This window comes from Clavelina lepadiformis, chromosome 4 (assembly GCF_947623445.1).
Source record: "Clavelina lepadiformis chromosome 4, kaClaLepa1.1, whole genome shotgun sequence".
Taxonomy (NCBI): domain Eukaryota; kingdom Metazoa; phylum Chordata; class Ascidiacea; order Aplousobranchia; family Clavelinidae; genus Clavelina; species Clavelina lepadiformis.
The window spans coordinates 1,032,147-1,058,322 of NC_135243.1; the positions used below are offsets into that span (position 1 = coordinate 1,032,147).

At 37.5% G+C, this 26,176-nt stretch overlaps 2 protein-coding genes across 3 annotated transcripts; both read right to left on the reverse strand.

Annotated features, from left to right (window-relative positions):
* Nucleotides 1–8,296: 8,296 nt before the first annotated feature.
* Nucleotides 8,297–11,243, reverse strand: LOC143452360 (5-oxoprolinase-like). The gene is made up of 2 exons (XM_076953309.1): nt 8,683–11,243; nt 8,297–8,371 (listed from the first exon to the last, which is right to left on the reverse strand). The coding sequence occupies exons 1-2, from the start codon at nt 8,899–8,901 to the stop codon at nt 8,366–8,368; spliced, it is 225 nt and encodes a 74-aa protein (XP_076809424.1). The 5' UTR covers nt 8,902–11,243; the 3' UTR covers nt 8,297–8,365.
* A 5,639-nt stretch (nt 11,244–16,882) lies between these two features.
* On the reverse strand, nt 16,883–18,817 carry LOC143452352 (uncharacterized). 2 transcript variants are annotated; one of them, XM_076953299.1, is made up of 4 exons: nt 18,534–18,817; nt 18,228–18,447; nt 17,715–17,852; nt 16,883–17,049 (listed from the first exon to the last, which is right to left on the reverse strand). In XM_076953299.1, the coding sequence occupies exons 2-4, from the start codon at nt 18,402–18,404 to the stop codon at nt 17,035–17,037; spliced, it is 330 nt and encodes a 109-aa protein (XP_076809414.1). In that variant the 5' UTR covers nt 18,405–18,447; nt 18,534–18,817; the 3' UTR covers nt 16,883–17,034. The 2 variants fall into 2 exon arrangements, with proteins under 2 accessions (XP_076809414.1, XP_076809416.1); XM_076953301.1 differs by having other exon boundaries at nt 18,228–18,817.
* Nucleotides 18,818–26,176: the final 7,359 nt, after the last annotated feature.

The window sequence follows — 26,176 nt, forward strand, 5'->3', positions numbered from 1 at the left end:
AAAGTTAATTTTCCATCTATCGGGAGTTTAAAGTCTGGCTTGTTCTTTTGTTCATGCAGCCTTAATTGGAACGTTGAACCAACGGAAAAGCAAATCACTGACAATCGAACGATTTAAAATCATCAACAGAATTTAACTAATGTATAAAGCTTAGTGACGTATTTATGCTACACCCACTCGTTTGCCGAGTCGTAACTAAGTCATTAAACTCGAGTCCCGAGTCAAGTTTTTTGAAAGAAGTGACTCGAATCTGTCAAGTCGACTAATCCGGCAAATAAGACTCGAATGAAGTCATTTCACTGAATATCTAAAACCAAACCATACCGAAGGCAAAAAACACCGTCTCTGCCATCAAGAAACCTGCGCTTAGCGAGAGTGTAGCTACGACATTATTGATGGCAATTCTCCTGTTGTATTTCTCTCGAAGCGCAGACAGCTACAGGTAGATCTTTTGGCAAGCCTTGAGTCGGTTCACGTCGGAAAAGTAGAAGAAGACTTAATAAGATTCCAGATTGCTGGCCAGACTGGCCAATGCAAACACACAACCAGACTTAAACTTGACTGATCGAAACACAACGATTTAGTGCAACAGAATAGAGATTAAGCAACATCCGGAGAGAGACGCGAAGAAAGCGAATAAACCAACTAATTTATACCTGATGAGTTATTGCTTTTGTCTCTAAATTTATTCAATTATGATGGTCGGCTAACAATCACATTTTCCCAACACACCACATTACGCTGCCGCTCCAACTATAAAACCGCCTCAGAACCGCATTGACCAACATACACATTTGGCCACTTGATGCTGACAAAGCGCAATTGAGATAGCAATCTCCGCTCAATGAATCAACGCACAGACACAAAGGCCCAGACGTCCACCATAGTGGGGGGTTGTATCAGACATTCAGCAAATCAACGATTTCATTCAACCAAAACATATTATGACGTCGAACAATGTTGCTTTTTCTAATTAACAACGTAACACTTTATGAATACATTGCTTTCGACGGTAATTACCCTAATGCGGCACTAGAGGTCAAATTCTTAAATAAGTGAATTACAGCGTAGTTTACTCGACCTGTTGAAAATCGAAACATTTCAAAATGTTTTATCTGGTTGGTGTTGATAAACTTTGTAATAAAAAGAATTTTTACTACATGTTTAGAAGAATACCGTTTGTTTCAATACAATGGTCGTCGCTTTATACGTTCCGGTATATAATAAGCCCACCTGCCAATGAAACCCGATGTTGCACGGTTCAGACGCACTCCGTTCATTCCGGTAGTAAAATACCAAACTTAATAAACACGAAACCCCGTTTCATATGAGCCCGTGTTCCAAACACCGTCGCATAATATTGAGTGCAAAGACGGAGTGAGCAATTTGCGCAGTTTGCTTCAAGCCAAGTGCAGTCAAGCGAAGGGTCGTTTTATTTAACGCAAATATTTCAATTTTATTATTATATTATTATTATTATATTATTATATTATTATATTATTATATTATTATATTATTATATTATTATATTATTATATTATTATATTATTATATTATTATATTATTATATTATTATATTATTATATTATTATATTATTATATTATTATATTATTATATTATTATATTATTATATTATTATATTATTATATTATTATATTATTATATTATTATATTATTATATTATTATATTATTATATTATTATATTATTATATTATTATATTATTATATTATTATATTATTATATTATTATATTATTATATTATTATATTATTATATTATTATATTATTATATTATTATATTATTATATTATTATATTATTATATTATTATATTATTATATTATTATATTATTATATTATTATATTATTATATTATTATATTATTATATTATTATATTATTATATTATTATATTATTATATTATTATATTATTATATTATTATATTATTATATTATTATATTATTATATTATTATATTATTATATTATTATATTATTATATTATTATATTATTATATTATTATATTATTATATTATTATATTATTATATTATTATATTATTATATTATTATATTATTATATTATTATATTATTATATTATTATATTATTATATTATTATATTATTATATTATTATATTATTATATTATTATATTATTATATTATTATATTATTATATTATTATATTATTATATTATTATATTATTATATTATTATATTATTATATTATTATATTATTATATTATTATATTATTATATTATTATATTATTATATTATTATATTATTATATTATTATATTATTATATTATTATATTATTATATTATTATATTATTATATTATTATATTATTATATTATGCAAATATTTAAATATTAGTTCCGGGCGGAAAACTGTTGCGTCATAAACTCAGTTCAAGCCAGAAGGAGTTCACGGTTGATTGGTTTTGTGCAGTAGAAAGCACCGCACTGCAGGTCAATCAACCTTCAGGTGGTTTATAAAGCGGCGGCCATCGTGCATTTTGTTTTATTTTAAAGGTTGGAAACAAAATTCTGTGTGGGCTAAATATTTTGGTACCATTTATCCCTAAATAGACCTACCATGGTCATCGGACACGACACACCAAAAACAAACACATCGTCTGTGAAACCTTTTCATATGTTTTCGTTTCCGATCACTGGTTTCTCTATAAGATTTTTTCTGGGAAAAATTTAGAATTTAAAAATTTGATGAAAGCCCAAATTAATGACGTAGAATCTTTAAGAAGCGTGTTCTTCTACGTAGCAACGGTCACAATGAAGCGGCCGCATGAAACAAAAATTCAATTGAAGGAATAAAGATCGGGGAGAATCGGGAATAGATCAAACAATGGTTGGAATCTTAACTGTTGTAATTTAAGCTGAACCAGGTTTGACGACAAACTCATTAAGTACAAAGCATCTCTTTCCCTCTGTATTGTGGAAGGCTTCATACAAAAGTCTGTGATAACTACAAAGCTTTATGTCTAAAATCTAAAATCTTACTAAATTTAATCGAACTTTTTAAACTATTTTGTAAAACTGTTCCAGATATGAAAGTTACCAACCGACTTCTATTCAATGAGGCATAAAAGAAAGTCGTTAGGTGTGGGATTGGACCGATGCTAACTGACGTAATTAAAAAGTCAATTGTTGCGTTTGGTGCTTGGTCATGACAGGACCGGCAACTTTCCTTGTCTAACAAAGTTTGTTGAAAATTCAGCGGTTAAATAATTTGTAACCAAGCTCAGACCGCGCTTTGCGCTGGGATTGTTACGAACAAACGTCACAATGAAGAAATGACAAAAGGTCTCAGCTCAAACAAAGCTATACAGTTGGTAGCGTTATCAAAACATAAAATAATGTATGAAACCATTGTATTGACCAGACGTTTAAGTCAATACATCACTACAATGGATCCTCAATGTAATAGAATGCTGCAAAGTTACCTCGGTTCTAATATTTGCGACACAACCCAAGATAATTTCAGCTTTCCCATAACTGACAACATATTCGCAGTGACCCTTTGTAAAATATGTAGATGAAAATAAGCCTAAGTCCAACACATATTAAGCCTCAAATAATTGAAACTTTACCGCTACTAATTACCACGCGTTACATGCTCGTGAATTGATGAATCCCACTGCATACACAGAATAAGCCAGCAAGGAAACATGTCATTGTATTTGCTTGGACTGTTTAAACACAAATTAAGTAAATTGAACGGTCAATGTACGAGACAACATCAACGACTAGCAAGACAATCAACAAATTACTGCATTGTTTGATCATTAATAGACTCACCGATTGTGACGTCATCGTTTTTCCTCGGTTACGTAAGTTGTAACTCACAAATGAACTTAAAATTATGAGAGCTTTACTACCTTCAAATAAATTTAAAAACGATAAATGCTGGATTTGCAGCAGAATAAAATATTATCAAAATATAAAGTCCCTATAAAACAAATCAAATCCAGGGACGGCTTGAACTACCTCAAGCTGCAGTTAGTACACAGAGATAATGGCGACGAGATCTTATTTCTTTTATAATGAAGAACTTTTTCCTACAAGATGTGATACGATCTCACATAAAATTTGATACTGGTGTATTTACTTGCGCAGAAAGTTTCATTTGTCAAATGATGAAACAATAACCCTTGTGACGTAGCCTACATGGATTTACTGATAAACAGAGTTGTCATAAAATCAGACTTTAAAGCACTTGTATAAACATTGTATAAATGTTCGAAGGAAAATATGATACTTTCCAGATGATATCATGACCCTCATAGATATAACAATATAGAACAACACAACGTGCTTTCAACTAAATGCAACAAACTGGCGGGCGATGAAGAGAGTGAACGAAGTATGATGAGAAAAACTCGTTAATTACTACGATAAAGTTGTGGGAATATTTAAACCAATCAAATTACTGTTCACTGATAGGAGGCGACGAACGGATTTAGATTTGTTAGTTTCAGATTAGCATTAAGTTTTGTGTTGGTGTTACCGAGGATGACGGTAAAGCACCAGTTGCAGTGTTGTATTTTCTTAGGCTCTTTAAAACCTGCAGGTTTCCGAGCAATCAACGACCCGGATAAAATAAGTGAATAACATGTTAAAAGCACCAGATGAAAGAAGTGGCCGCTTTCCACAACAGCGCAGATAGAATGAATGAAACACGAGTCATGCGCATCAGTCACGCTTGAGCGACGTTCCCACAATTCCAAAGACCAAGACATGCTGTGGAATGGAAATTTTCCAAGGTCCATATCCAGCAAAATCTTTCATTTCATATTCCATACTTTGTACGATATTAACGCCTTCGAAAATGGAAGAAACAACACTGTTATAATTTTAAAAGTTTGTGGTGAACGCACTTGATTGTGTGAATGAGCGTGCGCGTGTACTGTTTTGGGCATGCGTGAACTTAGTTCAATTGTGTGAATGTGCATTCAACTTTATTATTGAAGATTCGTTCTATTCCATAAATGAAATCTTTCATTTCACTCCATGCTTTAACAATTCCATATTCCCTGCCAAAACAAAGACAACTCCGAGGAGCAAAGCACCAAGTTCACGGCCACACGGAAGTTGTGTCTGTGTGAGAGGAGACCGAGCAGCAGGTATAAAGCTTTTACTACGAAGGAGAAGTTTATTCAACTTATACGTCACGAAACCCTGCACAGAGATGTAAAGATTATTACTATCATAAAACTAGGAAAGGTTTGTTTAATGCTTGGTATGATAATTAATTAATCGTTGTCCTCGGACTGAGAACAGTAATTGCAAGTCTTAAACATGGTGATGGTTTTCTTAATTTCTTGGTGATGATTCATGGTGATGGTTTCTCATACCTCGAGTCCCGGTTACCGAGGTAGCCTTTGTGCATATTTTGATTCTCACACATTATTTATTAGTTTCTCTTTGACTTTTATATAATAAGTTATCGCCTGAATTACGGATTATCTACCAGGTCAACTGAACAGGAGCAAGTGTCATTAATGCCTTGTCCAAGTGCGTTACAACTGCGGGCTATAACGCCACCGTGTGTCGATAAGATAAACTCGCTGCCAGGAACAAAACGTTCCAGCAAAAATTCCTTAAAGCGGTCGAGGTTCTTATATGACTCCTATACACGAGGGCTGTAGGTTTTTATTGCTTTTGAAGAAAACGATGTTGGAAATCTGCTTTAATAGCTGCAGGGCGCCACCTTGAGACATACTTTACAGCAATAAACCTGCTGGATGTAGCAAATAAATATAAAATTCCTTCGCATTCTACTTGTCGCTCTTAATGTCTGTCCACTTGGCAAAATCTTTCTGCTGAATAACTTGCTTCAACAAAAGCGACGTTCTTAGCTTTATGTCCAGTTTGTGATGATTGTCTCATTTATTCCAAGTTGTCCGGTGGAAAGTGTCAACGTGGTTTCCGTTTTACCGAAGATGTTCCCATTTTAAGCAAAGAAACCCGGTTTAGAGTTATTTAATGTGGTTGAAGACTAGTCTTTGTTTTCTATTGTTCCTCCACCTGTACTCACGACTAAGAAGTTGGCAAAATAACCAAACAAGTAGCTAAAATTTTTAACAAACCAATAAAAACGATTACTGCTACTTGGCCATCGCCTCATTCGATGTTAAACGGTTGCAAAATGCGCGCGAAAGACGAACAATCTTTAAAGTTTCAAAAACTCAAAACTTTCATTTCTCTGCAAGAAACACGTACTTTGCTCGAAAAGGTAAAACTATGAGCAATGTAGTGGAAGACGTAATTCTTTCTCCAATAACACGTCACGCTTCAGAGGTGTTGTCCTTTATAACATAACGATGTTACATCGACTTCCAGATCCACCACCTGCATTATAAGAAGGTCAAGTTTAACGACATTTTAGCAAATTCTCCACCAGAGGTCGTGCGCTGGTGATGAGTCATATTTAAGGTTTATGAAGCAAAATGGTCAGAACTTTCGTAATATCTCTCTCATCCTCGTAACACCGGTTCCTGCATCGCCGCTTTTTCATCTTCCAAGATTATCAAATATTTCATCACAAACTGGTTGTAAGTGGGTACACGGGGAATCCCCTTTACCTTCAGCTCCATAGGGTTGGAAAACCCTCCTTTCACTCAACACTGACAGGGTTAAGTTCTTTCGAAAGAAAATCTTCTTCAGACCAGACATGCATCACCATTCACCACGCAAAGAAGAAGGTCGGTTGCAGCTATACACGCATACTGTGCATACATGGAATACTTGTGCGCATTCGCAACATGTTCCAGCTGTTCTCTGGACTTCCGCTTTGCTTTAAAAACTTTCAGGCTGTTTCCGTCTTTCAAAGTCATATTTATCGCCACTGATTCGATGAGTTTTGTCACGTGTACGTTACTTTGTCCTATTTCATCGATTTATTCTGGCTAATCTAGGCAAATATTTATGAATCGAAACAACTTTTATTACGTAATAATAGGTAATGCTAAAACGTATTGTTATCTAACAATATTACACTTTACTTTGTATAGAATAATCATTATTACAAAAACCACAGAAACCAACCATTGTTTTGCTTCGTGTACAAGCGATTACTTAACACCAGCGCAGCAAATAATATAAGATGTTCACATGAAAGCCAGGAATAGTTGTAGCGCACTAGCGCCAGGATGCGGTAGAAATAAAGGCGCAGGGATCGGTTGATGTTTCAGAATAAGGCGCAGGGCAGTCAAATGAGGTGATAAAAATTGCGTATTTGTGTGGTTAGACGAGTAGGTGTGAGCCGGGACCTTGGGTAGATACAAACTTGCCATGAAACATATTTTTACCTTGTGAGCCGTGTGTAATCGGTATCTACTGTAAGTTATCTGCCTCCGATTTTAAAACTGGATTCTTAGAAAAGATGCTGGCTCGAAACTTTCCTGCGTCGTTCTCCGCATCAGGCTTGTATGTGGAGTAAGGACGAGATTGCGATCTCTCCAATGATGGGCTGCAAGGTCACTCACAAGTAGTCGGGAAGCTTCAACAACACGCATGAGGCCGCATGGAGCTGGATTTAGTGTCTGGCTGGTGTTGGAATAAGCTGAATTCGCTTTCAGTGAATTATCTCGCAAAATTGTTTCAAAATTAAAACTTGTAGAAGCAGTGCTGAGGCTGATGCACGTGACAAGGTTTGAATAAGCGACAGCCAATAATACGACCAGATATTCTTTGAAACTACACCGCGGTTATTTTGCGAGTGACGTAAAAAATATTGTCTACGAGTGCATCAAAATGTGGCTTAAAAACGTAAATTTTTGAAAAAATTCAGTAACTTTAAAAAATCAAAACAGTTGCTAGAACAAGAGTTTAATAAACGACACTGACAGCGTTAAGTTGTTTCAAAAGAGAATCTTCCTCAAAACCCCGTCTCCGCCAGTGGAGGGGTTGCATGGAGGTTCTTGAGGACGACCGGATATCTGGATATCTGATAGTCGGGGTCGAGTATGGACCACTTGGGTATGCTGACGGGAATAGGGGCGAGGCAGCCCTGGTTAAGCGGGATGTCGTAGCCCACCATGCACCTGAGGGAGTAGATGATGGTAGACTTGCTGATCGCTCTCGGCGCGTTCAACTTGTTTATCACCACAGGGGATGTCCCTTCGAAATCGAATGTCGCGCTGCTCAATATGAGCTCCTGGACCAGGTGGATACCCTAAACTAAAAGCTTCGTTGAAATGTCTGTGATTGATACAGTTGTGACGTCACAAAGACACTTACCTTCTGGTTAGCGGCAACTAGCGTTCTCAAGTCAGCCAGGTTGCCATGGAGATTGTGGGTCCGGTTGCAACTAGTGAATTCTCCTGGGAGCATGAGAACCGCTGTTACTTCTGTGAGGTAACAAGTAAAAACAAGTTCAATAGGGTTTAAAGGTAATTCTGATACATTAGAAAACCAGAAACCAATTCGTTATTTCACACAACAACTACCATGAAACTTTTCAGCATCATATGATACGAGAAAGCACATCATTCACAACATTGATAATATGGCAACCTTCTGATAATACTTCAGTAGCGGTTAGTTATCACAAACACCGTTGCTATACAACTATGAAATTTTTGAACATCATATGATAAACTTTGTGATTAGATCTATAACATTTATCACATCACCAAGCAAATCACATGATCATACTCACAGGAGTGATCACAGTTAGATAAAAAATATGAAGTCCTCCAGCCCATAGATATTTAGAGAGGATGTAATCACCCTCCTTATTCTGTATCACCATCATCTGGTACTGCACGACATCCTGCATGACCCCTAGGTGGCCTGGGATGTGAGGAGCGTTGGAAACAAGACCACCATCGGGTCCGAAAAGAGCGCACGAGAAGTCAAGTCGTTCCTGTCGATTCATGTAATGTTATATTTAAAAATACTGAGCGTTCTAATGACACACAATGATCATAATAGAACTACACCTACTCAGTTATCAAGAACATATTTACACAAGCAAGTCTTGAAATATACACAAGACTATACTGGACTTTCAACGACTGAACCACAGATAAAATGTCAAGAGCTGAGAAATCTTGGTGCAATAAATTCGCAGAAATTAGACTAAACAAGTAAATGCAGTGCTGGACAATTATCTAGACCAGTAATCTCCAGCTTAAGTGCGCAACAGGTAGGTGCGCGTACTTAGCAATGTTTTCGTTTTTTCTTCCCTTGAAATGTGTACGGTGACAGTACTGCGCATCACAATCAACTCTTTTAAGCCGTAACAATTACACAAGTATAATTTCGTCTGCTGGGTTTACGGTTATGACAACACATGCACAGCTTGGTCCTTGAGATGAACTTTTTAATTTAGATTAGTAAAGTAGTTCAAAGCATCAAACTTGTAATCGCGAATAAGTTACCAGGTCAGTGGATTCAAATCTGCATGCACTATATACAACGCTTGCACGAGATAGGTGCAGTAGTGAGCTAGCCTGCAGTAAAATTGTACAAGTTTTTGTAGATGAAATTATTGTGTTAGGTGGTGAGTATAATTGCACAGTAGCTTACTCCTAGTAATCTTGTACTTTTAACTGCGCATGATGTCAAGCATTTAAGTCAGTGTTTCTCAAACTTTTTGCGATCGCGTACCATTCATTCGTTTTTTTTTGCTACACTGTGTACCACCTGGCTCCTGAATGACTTATTTTACTCAAATATACCGGTATTTATTAGTTATTAACGTTATTACTATACCATGAATCCAATGAATAGCAAGAAAACACAATTTAATTTGATAGATGCAACTGTTTCTTCTGCACAAGCTTGTCTATCCGGGGCAACACATTATTCACAGCACATCAAAAATAATGTTCAGCGGTACGCGGTACCACTTAAAAAGCTCTCACGCACCGCTAGTGATACGCGTACCACAGTTTGAGAACCACTGATTTAAGTGAATCTCAGAGATTAGAAGTTATCACCGGGTTGAGGGAGCCAGCTCCTCCAAGTAAGTATAGTTTTGCTCGGAAGGACGAAGTGAGTGAAGACATTATTCCAAAGGTTTAGAAGAATCATCAAGAAGTTATTCGAAAATGATATCCTTTGATGTCTGAAGAGACCAAAACAAAACAATTTCAAGCATCTGTTGGTCAATTTTCTGAACTGGAGGATATGTTGTATGTTTGGATTGATAGCAAGCGTCGCACAAGCCTTCCACTTCCGCCCTCATTGGCCATTTTTAAAGCAATACAAATCGCTGAACAGCTATTGATATCAGAGGATGACTTGAAAGCTTCATGGCAGTGGCCGATTCCGATCACGTCGTGGATTGCAGAAAATTCTTCTCCACGATGAGAAGATCCCGAGAATGTTTATAACATGGAGCAAACTGGGTTATTTTTTCAGCTCTTGCTCATGCCATCTGGAGATTTCAGCACTATCCGAGGAAAAAGAAAGCTAAAGAACGAGTGTCACTGGTTGCTTGCACAAATGCCACAGGAACGCATAAAGTTCCTTGTACATTGATTGGGAAACCAAAATTTCCGGCTTGTGTCAACAATCGAGAATGGCCTCTAAAGTACTATGTCAGGGTAAAGCATGGATGGACGTTGACAGGTGTTGGAAATGGTTCAATAAAGTTTTTCATCCTGAAGTGAAGAAGAGAACAGAACGCTGGGTTCTCCTGTAGATGGACACTGGCCCTGGTCATTCTTCTGCTTTTGAGAGAAACAACGTCAAGGTGGCATTTTCCCTTCCAACTGCACTAGCTGGAAGCAACCATGCGATATGGGTATAATTGCAGCACTAAAGAAAAGTTGAGATATTTGTATGTTAAGGATGTTCTTAGCCTTTATGAGCTAAAAGAGACTTTGAAGTTACGCAAACAAGAGCAAGCAAAAAGGTTACCCAGAGGGGCAGCGGGTGTTGCCTATGGCAACCATCATCTGCTAGATGCAGCGAATTACGTCAACTATGCATGGGATGCGATATCAGAATCAGCGATAGAAAACGTGTTTAAAAGGGCTGAATTATTTCCATTAGAAGGTGGCATTGTTGATGGATGAAATCTGATATGATCTTATGTCCAGGATACGAGAACTAGATATGAAAAAACTGTTTAATTTTTCGACATGTGGTGGCTTACCACTCGATGTCACTAGAGCATGATCTTCAATCCCAGAAAGTTCGATACCTCCAACTCTGCCACCATCGTTGATGATGTCACGTCCTGGACTGGCAAAACCAAATCCTTTCTTGTATCTGCAGATGCGTGAATGAGTTTGATGTTAGTGAACTAAATAATAATGTTTGAAGAATCTAAAAATTTGAATGCTAAGTTTTAATAAAACGACAGCGTAGCTGTTGCATAGTAATTGGTTGTGAACATTCTACAAATATCATTCGACAAGTACTTATACATGGACGAGGTTCTTTGCAACTAAATGTTGAAAATACTTCAACTGCACCAGTGTTGATCTTAGCACCCACCTGGCTTAGAAACTCCGCAAAAAGTCACCAAACTTTGATGCGACAAAATCTAGTTTTTCACCGTGGAAGGCTGACACATGAGGGCGCAGTCGGTCCGCTCATACCTCGGATTCAAATAAAGATCGGTTTTGATGCTTTCAGGGGAAACCCTGATCTGATAATGCTTGCACACACTCGACTATAAGCTCATCAATAGTGACATCTAGTGCAGATATGGGCTCTGTGATCGAAATGCAACGAAATTGTTCTCAAAAGATTTATATCAAACAAATCAGAAAAGAACAAATTATTAGGTAATTGCAATCATCCAATTTACCAATACGAGATTATCAATTAACATATGTATATTGAGATGTTTATATGACATTTTATTATCCAACCATTACAGCGAGATGATGATTTAAACTGTGATAATACACTGTGATGTAACAAATTGGTAATAATGAAGTAAAATAACTGTCGCAAACTGTTAATTAAAAAAAAAGACACCCAAATGAATTAAATAAGTAAAAACATTCGGTAAAGACGTAACTATTTAATCTTGTTTAAATAAGAGACAGCCTTTGTTGTAGAGAGAAGAGATTGCCAAGTTGCCTGAGCTACCGCAAAACTAGCACTAAATACACATGGACCACGAACGGAATGGCAAATTTTTCGTGGCAATTCGCCGTGAAAAATATCGGCTTCGTGTGCTCAGGGATGAAAACCTGGTGTGTGGTTGGAAATAATGAAGCAATGTTGCATAATGTTGTCTGATATAATCAGGTAATTTCATATGATATGATACCAACTAAACAAATGATTGTTGGTAACCACATAAATTACCACATCGGCAACTAAATTGCCAAATAACCACATAGCTGGTAAATTAGGTAACCACATAATGGTGGTGGTCCCAGCATAAATCGCAAACTTCTGATAATGTTTTAGTAGCGGTTGGTTAACATAAACACCGTTGTGAAACAACCATGAAATTTTTGAACATCGTATGGCAAACTTCATGTTCAGATCTATAACATTTATCACATCACCAAGCAAATCACATGATCATACTCACGAGATTGATCAGGAAGATGAACTCCTCCAGTACATGGATGGTTGGAGAGGATGCAATCTCCTTCATTAATATCTATCGCCCTCATCTGGTACTGCACGGCATCCTGCATGGCCCCTAGGTGGCCTAGGATGTGAGAAGCGTTGGAAACAAGACCACCATCATGTCCGAAAAGAGCGCACGAGAAGTCAACTCGTTCCTGTCGATTCATGTAATGTTACACAATAAACAATGAGTGTTCTAATGACACAGAATGATCATAATAGAAATACACCTACTCAGCTATCAACAACGTATTTACACAAGCAAGTCTTGCAATATACAAAGACTAGACAGGACTTTCAACGACTGAGCCACAGATAAAATGTCAAGGGCTGAGAAATCTTGGTGCAATAAATTCGCAGAAATTAGAACAAACAAGTAAAAGCACTGTTGGACGATTATCTAGACCAGTAATATAAAATAACAAACATGTATAAATATGACAAGTTCAAGCCAGACCTTAATGTTAGTGGATATCGCTGTCCGTTGTAGAATCCTACCCATCTGTTCTGCAATGCTCATGAACCTTTGATGTCAAAGGTCAGAGGTTATAATATAGTGATGGGGTCAGTGATCCCAGTATAGCACATAACCCATAAAAGTTAATTGGGAATGACAAAAAACCCAACCACGCCAGTTACAGCTACCCCAATAATAATTGTATGCATGGGCGCCGAAGTTTACAAAATGTAGGGCGGAAAAGCTAATGGGTTCTTATGTTTGGGAATTCCCCATATGTTCATATGTTTGGGAATACTTCTAATCAACGTTATTTGCGACAACAGCCATGCTACAAGTTTTTGCTTTTTATAAAAATTCTAGACTTGTTGGTTATGCTAACCTAACACTTATAGCTCAATTGTATTTATCGTCCGTGATTTTCTGCACCTCTTCTAGTTCTGCTCTCCCTATTCTCTTTAAACTCTTCGCGTGCTTCGTCCCAAGGTTATTTTTGGTCATTATGTTTGTCTGTACAGACGTAACACCAAAGATAGGAAAACACTTCCAACAAAAGAATATCAGTCGAATCCGGTTAATTGCATAGTCAATTTGCCAAGCCTTTTTATGCGATTAAACGAATTATGCGTTTATGCAAAAGTGCAAATTCCACTTATTTACTTGACGTGCGACGCTGGTCACGTGTAAAGAAGTCAACACTAACATTTATTGTGTATTGCCATCATCCATTCATTCAAGCACGCAAAAGATGAAAACATGCTTTCTTGCATTTGTGTTTTTAAGCGAACAAATGTGGCCATGTCTGCCCCTTCAAACTGTAGTCGTTGGCGAATTGTATGAAGTACATGCAGAACTTCTTTATTTTTTGGTGTTGTCACAACGATTGCGTCAGCAGAGCTTTCTTTATTGTTGTCGTCTTTTTCAACTTGTTTGTTTCGTAAAACGTCTTCACATATTACGGCATCATCTTAACGCAACGCTTAAATGAAACTAAAACAGTGCGAATGTTAATGTGAGCCTATTGACAGCCACGTGTTAATGCTCAAATTGAGCATTGTTGGTTTCATTGTTTCATAACAAAGCGCAGTACAAGTCACAAAGCTTACGCATTGCGTGTGCGCTCCCAGTGCGCGTTGTTTTTAATTTTATCTTTTAAAAACTTTTGAATAAATAATCGAATAAATCACCAATTTTTATTCAATTAACCGGATTATGCAATAAACCGTTATGCGATAAACCGAAGTATTGTCTTTACAAATGATAGACTATGCCTACGGTTTGGGACTTGCGCCCTTTATGCGATAAAACGAATTATGTGATTATCCAGAATGCAATTAACCGGATTTGACTGTATAACCTTTTGAACATAAAATCGCTATTATTTGTTAGAAAAATCCAGGGTGGAAAAATCCACCCTGTCCACCCAAGTTCGGCGCCCGTGATTGTATGCATTTGGTATTCAATTTCCCAGTTATTGTCTTTTGGGTAAATTGTCAGTCATAAAAATCGCTTCGAGAAATTCAGTCCACCAAATAACACTTATATATTTAAAATAACGGAGAATGACAAAGAACCCAGCCGCACCTTACAACTACCCCAATGGTCATTGCATGCATTTGATATTCAATTTTCCAGTTATTGTCAGTTATAAACTTGCTTCCAAAAACTGTATCTACGAAATAACACTGACCTGTGTGAAAATATAGAGAGTTGGATGGCGTCCAATTCCTTGCCAATATGCCTCGGCTTTCCCTTCCCTATCATGATGGTCACGTCACCTGAATAAGCGAATTTTCACAAAATTACAATTTCTAATCGCGGCAAGGTACAATGATGTTGTCAGTCTATCATGTAACAAAAAGACAACCCTCAACACAATCTAAAGTGATGTTACCATGATGTCATAATGCAATACATAGTCATACGCAACCATGATGTCATAATGCAATACATAGTCATACGCAACCATGATGTCATAATGCAATACCTTTCTTAGTCATCTTTCCCTTGCAGTCAGGTTCCACCAAGATTGTGCTGATTTTGTCGATGATAATCGCTGGACCGTGAATCACCTGACAGATCCTCTATGAAAGTCACAAAGTCACAATATTTTACAAAAGGTAAAGATAAAATATCTCAAAAAGATCAAAAGAAAACAAGATACTCAATACTATAATGTACAGTCGAAATCGGTTAATCGCATATCGGTTAAAGGCATAAATCGCTTTATAGCATAGCATTGCATAATCCCAAACCATTCCCATTCACTTGTGAAGAAAATTCAACGGTTAATCGCATAAGGGTTAATCGCATAAATCGGTTAATCGAATAGGTTTTCTTGATTGATTTGTAGACTTGTATCACTTAACCGCATATATCCTTTGATGAAGTGTTAAGTCGCTGAAGATTATCTTCACCAATAAACAAAAATCATCGTCAGATCTCTCGCAAGGCTATAGAGACAGTAGCACGTAAATGATTTGAACAATAAAGTAAAACTTCACGAAAAAAAGCCTTCTCTACAGTGATTATGAACCACAAAACTACGTTTCATTTAAGGATTGTTACGGATGGTTACATCACAATAGAACAACAAGACTAATTTTTATTTAAGCATTGTTACGTCGCAAAGCGCAAACCACTGCAAAAACGTAGAATACCTGTACTGTACTGCAGCCTACGTATACGATATAAAATGCCAGGAAATAGTAAGCCAGCAAAGCGAAAAGATTTACGTCTGTCCGATAGAATCCTTGTTATTGAAAAATTTTTTGTGTCGAAATCGAAAAGCTCACTTGTTGTGTCATAATGCAATGTGTCATTCCAAAAATCGGCGGAGGAGCAAGAATGCGTGCGCCTGTGTTTAAAAGAGAATAACGGAAAAAATGTAAGAACACATACACCGATTAATCGCATAAAAAAGCTTGGAAAATTGACTATGCAATTAACCGATTTCGACTGTATACACAAAAATATAACGAAGCATGTAGAGTCCAAACAACACATATAAGCACATATCAGCACATTGAAATAAAAAACACACTTTGTTCTGTTGTTGAGATTAACAGGAAAATTTGTGCCATTGTTGAAGTTTTGTCTTAATTTAAGATTTGCAAACAAAATACCTGTGGTGCTTGTATGGTGACACCAGCTGTAGTAGACTTGAACACATGCTCATATTCCCTGTCGTATCGACTTAGATCTGTTGATGTTCCTGTGTAAATAGTGTCATAAATTTCACGATGACAACACAAGGACATAATTTACGTAATCTTATTAATATTTACCTAGCTTGCGCATGCATGCAACATACATGCAACATACATGCTCATACTGATACTGGATATCCTAGCGGCACCATACCTCCCATGTTGTACACAATGCTGGGTTGGTCTTCAAATGATGTCATAGTGTACCCCACTACGTCACCTGCTGGGCCGGATAATATTGTTCTATTTCCATCGAACCTGAGCATTGAGGAGTGTGAGATGTTGTATTTCATATCAGAAGACGTAAACATTTGATGAATCTTTTCCAACTCAAGGGCTGTTTGAGTGTTGAGTTTTTACAGGCGGACCAGATCATAGGCACAAACGATGTCATAATTAGTTGGAGCTGTTACTTGCTCCTATATCTACGTTCCTCAATCTACAACACAGTTTGCAATGATAAATGTCACTTCGTTGGTAGCTTGCTTATCGCTGATTTAAATGAATATGACGATCTGTTGTTATACTTCATGTTAATATAATAATATAATCACAGCCTTACGAACAAACTTACTTATCAATAGGAGTGAGGCCACCATCAGACTGCATAAAGAACGCGTTGATGTCTATTTGCTGACGTCAGACTGAAAGCTTCTATATATTCTTTAACTCACAGTGTGAGGTAGGCATCTACGCATGCAGCGAAGTCGTGCGAGACAATCTTGACCATGGACTTGAGATGATAGTTAAAACTTGTTTAAATCTCATCTCCATGGCAATCTTTTTAACTGCTACTTCATACTCGGAAAAGCTGCATACATAGACATCTGATGTCACAGTTGAACGTTAAATATATTAAATTAAACTTGATTATGCAATAGCATAATGACTAATCAATATATAAACACAATAGACCAGCATCAAAAAGTGAACAATAACCATTAACCAAACAATCGATGATGCAAAGTTTTGCCACGACAACTTAAAGCAATCGAGCTTAAACAAGACTCAAACTCAGCATTCTTTTACTTTTGCTGCCAAACAAAGCAAAACAGTTGTAAGCACCAAAACATATGCATTGCCAAGCTGTATGTAATTTCATTGTAACAACAGCATAGACTCACATGTATGAATGCATGACAGCATCAAACAAATAAACTACTACAATTACGCAGAGAAATGAGGCTTACTTGAGCTCTTGCCTGACACTAACATAAGCGTAGGTGCAGTTCTACAACCAACAGAAAACTAGGATATAATTAGGAATAGGAAAGCAGATCAAAAAGGTTAAGAACCGCTGATTTAAATCAAAGTAAAAAGTAATAATAAACTCATCTCTGACGAAATATTAAACACCATGAAAACTATAAAATAAGCAAAGACGAAAAATACAAAACCCACATTTAAAGTCACCAGTAGGTAGTAGCTGAATACAACTGCATTGTCAACTGGAAATATCAGAGTTAATAAACTTACGAGGTTCAACATTTTTGGTCTTGATTGGTTTCCAAGAGGATCTCTCCAACCCTCAGTGAGAGCAAGTGCCATTCTTTCACCTTTCCTCTCGAGGAGAACATTTGTGGCAACGGTCGTTCCCATCCGGATGAAATCGATCTTAATCAAGTCGAGTGATTAACGCATTATAATTTTCAACTCTTCAAAACAAAAATAAACTATGTAGGCTATACATAATTAGGCGGTCTATAGATTTAAACAGCATTTCATAGCAGTGGTTTTAGCCAAGTTGACAAATGGTTAAACTTGTGGAGATGATGAGAAACTAACATTAATTACAGACAAAATTACAGGCATATTTGTAATTAAACACCAACAATAAAATCAAACTACATTTGATAATAATCTTTTTAGCCTTGTCAACAAAGCTACAAATTAAACTTGAAGCAACAATGAGAAATAAAATTATTCACAAAATTATGATAAACTTTTCCATATATATAGGCTTTATTTATGTTTATTTTTGTAACATACCTTTTCCATAATGCTTCGAATTCCTTCCCTGGGAGCATCACAGTAATTTTGTGGATCGACAGACAACAGCTTCATCACTTCGACGCATAGGTCAGTCAAATTGGCAGATCTGTGAACTACTTCTGCTGCATTTGCAATGAATGCTTTCAATATCGATAATGAAGTTAGGACTAGCATTTTTCATGTCTAGGCTATGTAGCATAGGCCTAGGCCTACTACACTGGAAAAAAAGTGACCGTCATCAGTCCAAAATTTTTATCATTGACTATTAAGACGTTGATTTCGTTGAAAAAACATTGCCCATACCTTATTGTGGTCCAAGTAATACCCATAAATCTGCCTGCATACAGTTTGCAACTCCTTTTTATGGCTGACTAGGGCTACGCACCACCGATGCACTGGAAACAATGATGGCTACAACTAAACCCAGTGTACGATGTGATTGGCATTTACTTCGTTATATGTGAAAGATTAGTGGCTTAATCTCATTCGTGCCATGTAATATACGAAGCCACTTGACACAGTCAGAGTTTCTTACCTAACAGTTGCTGTTATCGCGATAAATATCACATTAATATTGAGATGGTGGCATTTCGTCACTGTTTAAAAACTTTCTCATTCGTGCAATGCCGTAAGTTTATAAACGTTTCCACTAAATGCAAGGTTAAACAAGGACGAAACAACTTAAAAGTATAACTGTGTAAGTACAATAGGCAGACATTTAATACAAATTTCATTACCCTAATTACTTTCCTCGAAATATAAAGACCTTTTTTAACAATCAGGGAATGCTAACGTGCACAAGTGCTACGATTCTTTGATTTATTTTTCACATAAAAACACGGCATTTATGCTAACAATCACAACGAATATGTTCAAGATAACCTTAATTTAAGCTAAAATATGTGGTTCCTAACTATATAATAACAAATGTTATGCACTTTGTTAGAACAAATTCAAACAGAATTACAATCAAACAATCCCACTAATATCGATTATTTGAGGTATTAAAATTTTACTGTTCAACTTGTAAAATGGAAAATCCTGTATACTTACAACATGTAAATATTTAATTTCAAACAGTTCACGGCTCCCGGCCGGCAGGATTGGAATCCGATTGAAAAGATATTTTTTAACGCTTTTCCTTGGTTGGATTGTACCTTGGTCACCTTTGGCAGGTTTATGTTTTTTTGTTGACTCTACCTTGTGGAAAGGTGAGGGTTGGAGTACGCTTCCTTTGTTAATTGGCAAACAGACGTTCACATGTTTTTTGTAGCTACCTAGTGAAGTGTATATCGTCTTGGTTGGAAACCTTTAAGTGTGCCTACCAATGAAGACGATTACTTTTGATTTTTTTGCTTCTTGTCCTTTTTTGTTGGAGTAAAGGAGCATCTCCTGAGCAGTGAGCACAGCCCAGTTGTACCAGTCTTTGTCATCTAAGCCAATAGAATCAGGTTTATTTGTGTTAGCCTGGTAGCATTATCACGATATTGCTTGTCAAGCATTAAACTTTTCAACATCACTTACTTGAAAACAGAGGTAGTTATAAGGATGGTGTATTCTATATCTGACATCTGCTTAACGAAGATAGCTCGTGATAATAAATTCCTTTATAACGCGTTGTCTTCTCTCTTTATTGCATTTATATTGTTCGTGCGCTTTAAATTATAATTTGATTTTTATGTAGTCCACACAATTTTGTGAACTCATGTCATGCCATATAATCTGGTGACTCCGACGACAAGTTGTTGAAGATGTCCTATCTCCAAGATATGCAAAACAACTTTTCAACTTTACGTCATGGTCAAGGCCACGCCCAGGTTGCTCCTTCGCCGCCTGCTCCGGCCATAATCTTACCTGTGATTTGGCTTTTCGCGTGTCTGAGCCACCTCGGGCTGATAGATCTTGAAAACCTTTTGTTTGGTTTCTGCGGTGATTCCTTGCTTGATTTGCCGCAAATTTTAATTCACCGTCCTACACAGCGTCACTCTGTCCAGTTTTCAGCCACGAACCCATGCAGAATCTTCCCCTTCTAGAATCTTGACGTTTAGTTCACCGCACTCAGTCATTTTGCCGGTGGATTATATTTTTTATTTTGTTTACACTATGAAAATTTTTAGTTCGTTGTTGTATTACTTGTGTGAGGCATTAAACAACAAACATATTCGCCATAAAGACCGCATACACTGGCGGCTATTGTTACTATATGAGTGAGGACGATTGATGGTTGATAACTTGTTGACGTGAAACTCCCGTCGTTCTGGCCAATCCGCGCTAACCTATGATTTGAGTTGAGATAAACGTTTGAGTGCTCGTTTGGACAGCAAGACTTTTCAAGGCAAATAGCCGAGTGACAATTTAAAATACATGAAGTCACTCTTAGGCTCGTACAATTTTGACGACGAGATGGCGTATAATATATGGCGCAAATTGTTCTTGGACAGTTTCGATTTATCAAGCGCAATTAATATTAAAAATTGATCCAGAAAGAAACTTGGACAAGCTTTCGCTTAAGGGGGTCAAACAACAAAAAATGCCATAAAATCTTTTTTTGTTTTATTATACAGTAAATTTACTAAAAGACAGATTACTTGAAAAATCCTCCATGGGGCTCTCTGAAATTTTGCATGTCAATTTCAATCCAGCACTTACACGTGGTAGAATCTATCGGCTTTAGCCCCATATCACGTTATTGCGGAATTAAAAATACTGCCCGAAGTGAAAGCTGTAACTGTCTGCTTTCGTAGGCTTACCGTCTTTTGCAATGCATACACGGGAATAACTAGCAACAATGCGCATTATGACGTCGCGATCGTTACTGTAATTTGAATTACAGTGTGTGTCGTACTGTCGCGTCAAAACTATTCAGGTTATTTAATGGCGATGGATGATACAAATGCATGCAACTTTGACCAACTCTTCGAGACGAGCACAGCTAAAATTGAGGCTGAAATGAAGTCGATCGGTATGGGTAGCCTATAGCTGAATACTGAAGGGGAATGTACCCATCTACCGATCAAATGTAAAGACGATATCTTAATGCATAAAGAGGTTAGGAAACGCTAAAAATGCCGATTTTTCAAGGCTTTCGGCGAGTTCCGGTCAAATTAGTCACGCGATTCAGGTGGCTTCAAACACCAAAAAATGCTATAAAATCTTTGTTTGTTTTGTTATACAGTAAACTTATTAAAATACTGATTACTTGAAAAATACTCCATATGGAGCTCTCTGAAATTTTGCATGTCAATTTAGTATGCTTTGGATTACCGCCTCGCTCACTAAAGCCACTACAGACAGTACAGAGTATGACCAATACTTAATCATATTCTGGCAGTAATCGCAGATATATTTTCAGAGATCTTACTGAATTAGGCTTTGCTAGTTGAAACGGAGGATGCAAGTCATGCAATAAGTCGGACAGTTTTGTAAGCGTCACAAACTGGCTGGCTTGCGGATCGTATTTGCCCCATACCATGTAAAATGTTTCAAAATCTCCCTGTGATACGCCGCTTTCGTCCTGCTTCAATATTTCGTCAAAATTGTCCAAAATAATGGCGATGTACATATTAACAATAACTGCAAATAAGAAAAGATGGTGGATTGTTCAGAGAAAAACTGCAAATATCAAGTGAAAGGTTACTTACCTAAAAACACAATAAATATATAAAACACGAAATAAAGAACAGCAATAATTGGGTCGCCGCAGCCTTGGGGGTTGGTGCTCGGAAGCCCAGTGTCTGTGCAGTTGCGAGTATTCATAAAAGGGTCAAGCACATCATTCCACCCAACGTACATCATTACAAAACTACCATTCCATAAAATGTCATCAAAAAACCATGATTCAAACTTTTTTTACAGAGGCGCAAAATAAAAACACTAGAATGCTTGGTCTAAAAAACCCAATTTTAGCTACTTTCGTGCTAATTTTTAGCCTAATTCTGCACGCGACTTGGGACATTGAAGCACACCAACTGCTAGGGTAATTCCCAGGCTAGAAAACCACACCAACCATGCTGCCTTCTGATTGGTCTAAACATGTTTTTTAAAACCCTACGTAGGACGTCCAACAATACCATAGAGATCTAAGTTTTCGGTCTTTGACGCCCCCTCACGGAGGACAAGATCATGGCTGTCGCAAAACCAGTCTCTTCAAATTCATTTCCACGCCAAAGTGTCATTAATGAGTTGGTTAGATGCACTTTCCGAGAAATTAAAAAAACTGGAACAGCCAATGACATCGAGAGCTTCAACCATGTCCCATTCAGCGCCACAAGCTGCGTCCGGGGAAAATCATCAACGTGACCGTTTTAATGGATTTCATGATTTTCGCAAATCTGGGCCAGTTAATTGTTTCGGTCACCGATTCAATAGGAAATACTCTGGTCACGAGTAGGACACTGGTTTTCCTGGGTTGTGTTTTCACCATTCCAAGTTTGTTCATCGAGCTTTTCACTGCAAGCCACCTTGCAACTGGAATAGTCGGCTAAATGCTGCAAAAAATGCTTAGGTCGGAATTTTTACGTGGTCACAATTCCGACAGACCTATCAGTGAGCAAAACTTAAACTCAACTCAACCATAATTTTTTTTATCATTGACAGGTTGTCAAGTTAGTTTGTTCCTTTTGTCTCGTACTTGTTACGATAATGCACAACTAACTGCATTTCTTTCCATCTTAAATAGTAGTCGCATGCAAACTTATGGTTACAAATCCATTGGGGTCTGTCTTCATGAGTTGACTTCAGAGTTCATGACTTCTTGCACGTTTCAATTTACTTTCGCCTTGGTGGACATCCTTTATCTGATTCTTGGTGCGGAATTCTTGAAGCGTTTTAATTTGTTGGTTGACCAATTTGTCGGTCGGTTGACGTCGGAAGCAAGCGCTAAACTTGTTGTTAAACTTGACGAGGCCAGGCTAAGTACATTCGACGCCAGATAAAATTCATCTTTTTCAGCAAAAGCGCTTAGCGCACCATCTGATAAGAGTTTGGCCGAATTTCGCGGCATTCACCCGGAAATATTTCATGCGTCTTTATGTTGGTGAGTAATTAAGGACAAGGATCAGCACAAAATCAAAACGACCGGACCGCCAGTTCATTTTCCCGCGAGGCGTTTATCTTTCGAGAAACTTCGTGCAGCTAAAGAAGAACTTGTTAAAATGATTAGTCAGGGCATTATTGAGCTCAACAAGTCCACATGGTCTAGTCCCATCTCCCATGCACTTGGAAAAATTCAAACGGTGGTGTGAAAATTGTAGGTGACTTCCGTAATTTCAAACTTGTCACCAAATCTGACCGTTACAAATTTCCGAACTTGTGAGATTTCACTAGTGAGTTACACGATGCAACGATCTTTTCCAAGTGTGACTTATTAAAAGCATTCTTTCAAATCCCCATTGCCTCCGAAGATAAAGCAAAGTCGGCTTTCAGCTTCTGTTCAAAGCTTTGAATGTTTTATGGATTCAATTACGAGAGATGTAAATTTTTGTTTCTTATACCTTAATGACGTCTTATTGTTATCTCGTCATCAAGAAGAACATTTACAACATTTACAACATTTACAAATATTATTTAAACGTTTATATGCTCATGGCGATGTTGCCCTGCGCTCGACATGGAAAAAATATGTCAATGGTTCAATGGCAGATTAATTATCTTTATGACACTGTAGTGGCCTGGGAGGCATTTTTAATACCATTATATCATTCGTGGGAACGTATTCGCCAGTTAATTATTGAAATATTGCAATTGTCGTCTAATATTTGGAAACTTGCTCTAAATAACTTTATGTGAAAACGCCGTTTAGTACGTTACCAAGTGATTTCATAACAACCCTAGTTTTAACTGAATTTAATTCCCATTGCCAACGCTTTGTGTTTATCGTTCGCACGTTTTGAAATGTTCGTGTATTTTGTGTCGAACATTTCCGTTCACACCGCTCCACGCTGTTATAAGCTCAAACGTCTGTGCGAGTAACCGCTCAGACAGAGATACAGAATCGTACGAACGTATTACGTTATTTGCGTTAATTGTAATTCGTTAGACTTGTTTTAAATCGTGAATGATAAGTTTGTGATTGTGTCATATTTGGAATCTGTACAGTTCCTACAATAAAGGATCGTTTATGATAAACTGTATCTGTAATAACGTAAGAGCTTTCGGCTAGTAAAAGGTTGGAGGATTCTAACCGCACGGAACCATGGAGTCAGATCATTAAATCGGCAGGTAAATTAAGTCCGAAATCACAAGTTAAGACTGACAAGCAGTGCAAGACCTCTGCATTTTGGTGACCCCGACGTTCACCCGACGTGTTTCAATCCTTACAGCCATACTTCACTGGTAAGTGGATTTTGCATGTTTTTTTACAACTAGCTGAAACCCTAGTTTGTAATGCACGCTCATCAGCTTGGAATGCATGCTCACCTAGCTTAGGCTATCATTTTCACATCGCGCTGTAGTATGAAATAAAAGTTTTTGTTGAAAAATATTTCTTCGGGTTCTCTTGGGACCGAAATGTTTTTCGTGGTGTCGTCGAAATTTTTATCGGTTTTGATAAATGTCAAAACCGTTGCAGATACAACGAAAAGTTACTTCAATACCAGGCAAAACTAAGTCAAAGTACCACGTTAGCACACGATTAACCCCGCGGCCCGACGAGTCAATTCAGGATACGACCATGTCGAGCGAAAACGGAGAACAGTCGTCAGATCCCCCCAGCAATGAGGCGGCTGGAACCTCTGGTCTGGGTGCTGACATTAAATTACTGACAAGTGTGCGGACACAGGACAATGCCTCGCGAAACGATTTGTTTTCATTTTGTCAAGCTTCCTACCTTTTTGGAAATTCAATCCCGAAGCATGGATCTCCCACCTGGAACACAAATTTTCTCTGTATCGCATCTCTTCCCAAACAAACCGTTACTTGTTAGCAGTAGAAACAATACCGGCTAAAGACGACGCGTTACTTCGTTTGCCTTCTGCGTCGGCTCATGACTGTTACGACTCCTTGATCAACGAAATTTCGAGGAACTTTGATAAACGTGAGGATCATTTGGATTTTTTGCTGGCTGACCTCACGCTGCATGATCAGTCGACCAAACATTTAATGCGGGAATTAATGAGTGCAGTAGGTCAAGAGAATGTTACTCCCCCCAGTGGTTAAACTAATTCGTGCAAAATTTCTCAAAGCGTTACCGCCAGACGTCGCAATTGCGCTAGCCAGCGTGGAACATGTCATTCTCCAAAGCCTTGCAAGCAAAGCACACGAAGTATTGTTGCTTAAACAACTTTAAGCTCCTCGGAACAACCTTTCGCTTGCTATCAATAATACGGATGGACAACAACATGCAACAAAGAGTTTCGGACAAAGAAATCCTTACTTCACCAATCAGAATCCAGCAACCCTACTTTCAAGCATTCAACCCTACTTGGCAACAACGGTAGGCCACACGAAAACAATGGACGGTTCCACGAATCAGTTAACAATAACGTCTTTTATCGAGATAATAAACGACCATTCGGTCCTTCCTTTCTTAACAAACGCAATGACAAGTTTTTAAATTCGTCTACCACCTTTCCGGAACGAGAATATCAACGCAACAATTACCATGGTGATTACCCTGGTGCTTCCCATGGTTCTAATGGCTTATGTTATTATCACGCACGCTTCGGAAGAGATGCGCGCCGCTGTCACCCGTCATGCTCCCTGTGGGAAAATAATTCGCAACCGACAAAAAACGTTTGGCGGTCGACGCAACATTTGAACGCTCAGCCCCGTCGATCGCAGCTATTGCCACAAGAGGCTGCCCTTTGTTGACTGTTTATGATCACTGCAATGATATTTATTTTTATGTAGATAGCGCGGCCGCAACTTCTCTGTTATCGGCCAGTTCAGCTGACAAGTCAAGGTCTCACAATGTAGCACCTGACATTAATGCCATTTCCAATTTTCTG

Excerpts from the sequence above, each read along its gene's own strand:
- LOC143452360 (XM_076953309.1), bottom strand. The coding sequence starts at position 8,901 with ATGAATCGACAGGAACGACTTGACTTCTCGTGCGCTCTTTTCGGACCC.
- LOC143452352 (XM_076953299.1), bottom strand. The coding sequence starts at position 18,404 with ATGCTAGTCCTAACTTCATTATCGATATTGAAAGCATTCATTGCAAAT. Across the intron at positions 17,853-18,227 it reads TTCGAAGCATTATGGAAAAG|ATCGATTTCATCCGGATGGG; the intron begins GTATGTTACAAA and ends GACTTGATTAAG.